The 2,014-nt window shown below is 55.3% G+C and overlaps 1 protein-coding gene across 1 annotated transcript; it reads left to right on the forward strand.

Annotated features, from left to right (window-relative positions):
• Positions 1-123: 123 nt before the first annotated feature.
• On the forward strand, positions 124-1,444 carry LOC123097715 (chaperone protein DnaJ; the record flags this gene model as incomplete). The annotated part of the gene is given in 5 exon segments (XM_044519527.1): positions 124-211; positions 340-427; positions 514-584; positions 745-801; positions 905-1,444. Coding segments are annotated over 5 exon segments (490 nt in total), but the record flags the coding sequence as incomplete, so codon positions are not given.
• Positions 1,445-2,014: the final 570 nt, after the last annotated feature.

A 2,014-nucleotide genomic window follows, 5' to 3' on the forward strand; every position in this document is an offset into this window, starting at 1 on the left:
GGTGCAATAGCAGCTTACCCGTGTTTTCTTTCCTCGCCGTCGCATCGTCGACGGTCCGCCTGATCCCATGGACGCCTCCGCTGGAGCCGGATCCGGCAATGCCCCTGGCGCAGGCGCCGGCGCGTCATCTTGCTGCTACTACGCCCTGCTCGGCATCCGTAAGAACGCCTCCTCCACCGACATACGTGCCGCCTACCGACGGCTCGCCATGGTAAGTGCGCTCCTGTCCTCCGCTCCTCCGCGCGTGTAGGCGCTTGATTGGTTTCCTTTTCTTGTTCCTTTCGTCTGGTCGGAGGAACTGACGTGCTAATAATCCGATGTCTTGCTCTGACCGTGCAGAAGTGGCACCCGGATCGGTGGGCGAGCGACCCCGGCGCGACGGGCGAGGCGAAGCGGCGGTTCCAGCGGATCCAGGAGGCCTACTCCGGTAAGGCATCGCGAGCATCCCATTAGCCCTTGGGCGCGCAAGATTTTGATCCAATTCTTTGTCGGCCCTCCCTTTGGGTGTTGCAGTTTTGTCCGACAAGGGGAAGAGGGCCATGTACGACGCCGGGCTCTTTGATCCCCTCGACGACGACGACCAGGTGGGCGCTCTGGTTTCTTTCCGTGCTTATTGTCTTGTCGAAATTCTCTCTATTATTATATTATTGATTGAAAACAAGTGGGAAATTACCCCCTTCTGTCCACCGGGGACATACCGACGTACAATGGCCCTGAAATTTTGCTCTTGCTTTGGACGGCCAGGATTTCTCGGACTTCATGCAGGAGATGCTGGTGATGATGGATAGCGTGAAAAACGAGGTAGCCGCGACCGCTGACCCAACTACCCTTGAGACATCATTAGTTTAATCGATCGTAATCGTGATTACCTTTGTTGAACGATTTGCTATTACATCTCGTGCAGAAGCCGGACACGCTCGAAGACCTGCAGAAGATGCTGGATGACATAGTCAACGGCGACGGCGGTAGCCGCGCCACTGCTGGTGCTGGTGGTAGCGGCGGCGGTGGTGGTGGCTGCGGTGGTCGCGTTCCACCGGAGGCCAACCGCAGAACTCGTGTCGCCCCTTACCCGCAGCCTTCGCGAAGGTGATGGACGCGCCGGTGCTCGTGACGTGCACGCACCGCTGCGCTTGTAGGAGAGAGATCAGAGCAAGAAGAGAGCAACCAGCGTGAAAAAAAACATTAGCAAATCAGAATTGTTGCTCGATCCCCTTGTTGGGGTGGTTACAACTTAGTGTTTAGATCATCTTTGATGACAATTGACGCCGTCGATCTGTTTAATTGTGTTCCTTTGGCTGGTTGGTGCTTCAGTCGCAGCCAAGAATTGGCGTGGATGCGCGGCCGCCCAAAGATTCCATCATCTTTCCGGACATTTCGATCCTCAGTTAAATTTGTTCTCCCAATTGTTGCTCGAATATACCTCGTCTCCATGGACGTTTCCCCTTGTGGTGAGTCCTGTCCTGAGTTGTGTATGGTCTTTTTGGCTGCCATTACGAGTACCACAGGCACAAACTCCCCATTGTCTTCCCTACCAAACGCTTTGCCGACTTCGGTAGTACTGGTTAGCTGTAACCAGAGATGATTCTCGTGCTTGACGCTCTTGTCTCGTGCCGTGTCGTGGTGTTCGGATGCCCTTGTATTGTACCGGAATGATGGTTCTAGCGAGCCGATGGTAACACAAGCCCAGCCCACTGACTGGTGTCATACTGGGATTTGCATCTTGGCGTTTGCGAGTCGAGATCAGCGGCGGCGACCTTTCTCTTCTGGATGGCTCGGCTCGTACGAACGAAAACGAGGCGGTCCTGGCAAGTTGCGTGGCGCCATCATCCGTATTTGCCACCACGCTGGATGATGCTCCAATTTTGCTGGGGCGCGAGATGGTTTGGACCAGAGGATTTCTCTGGGAATCGCTGGGCCTCGGCTGCGTGGAGAAATATCATCCCAAAATGGCCGGTCACCTATCATGTCATGTCCAAGGACGGGCGGGGCATCTCTCGTACGTATCGTTGATTGG

Source organism: Triticum aestivum, chromosome 4D, assembly GCF_018294505.1.
Source record: "Triticum aestivum cultivar Chinese Spring chromosome 4D, IWGSC CS RefSeq v2.1, whole genome shotgun sequence".
NCBI lineage: Eukaryota > Viridiplantae > Streptophyta > Magnoliopsida > Poales > Poaceae > Triticum > Triticum aestivum.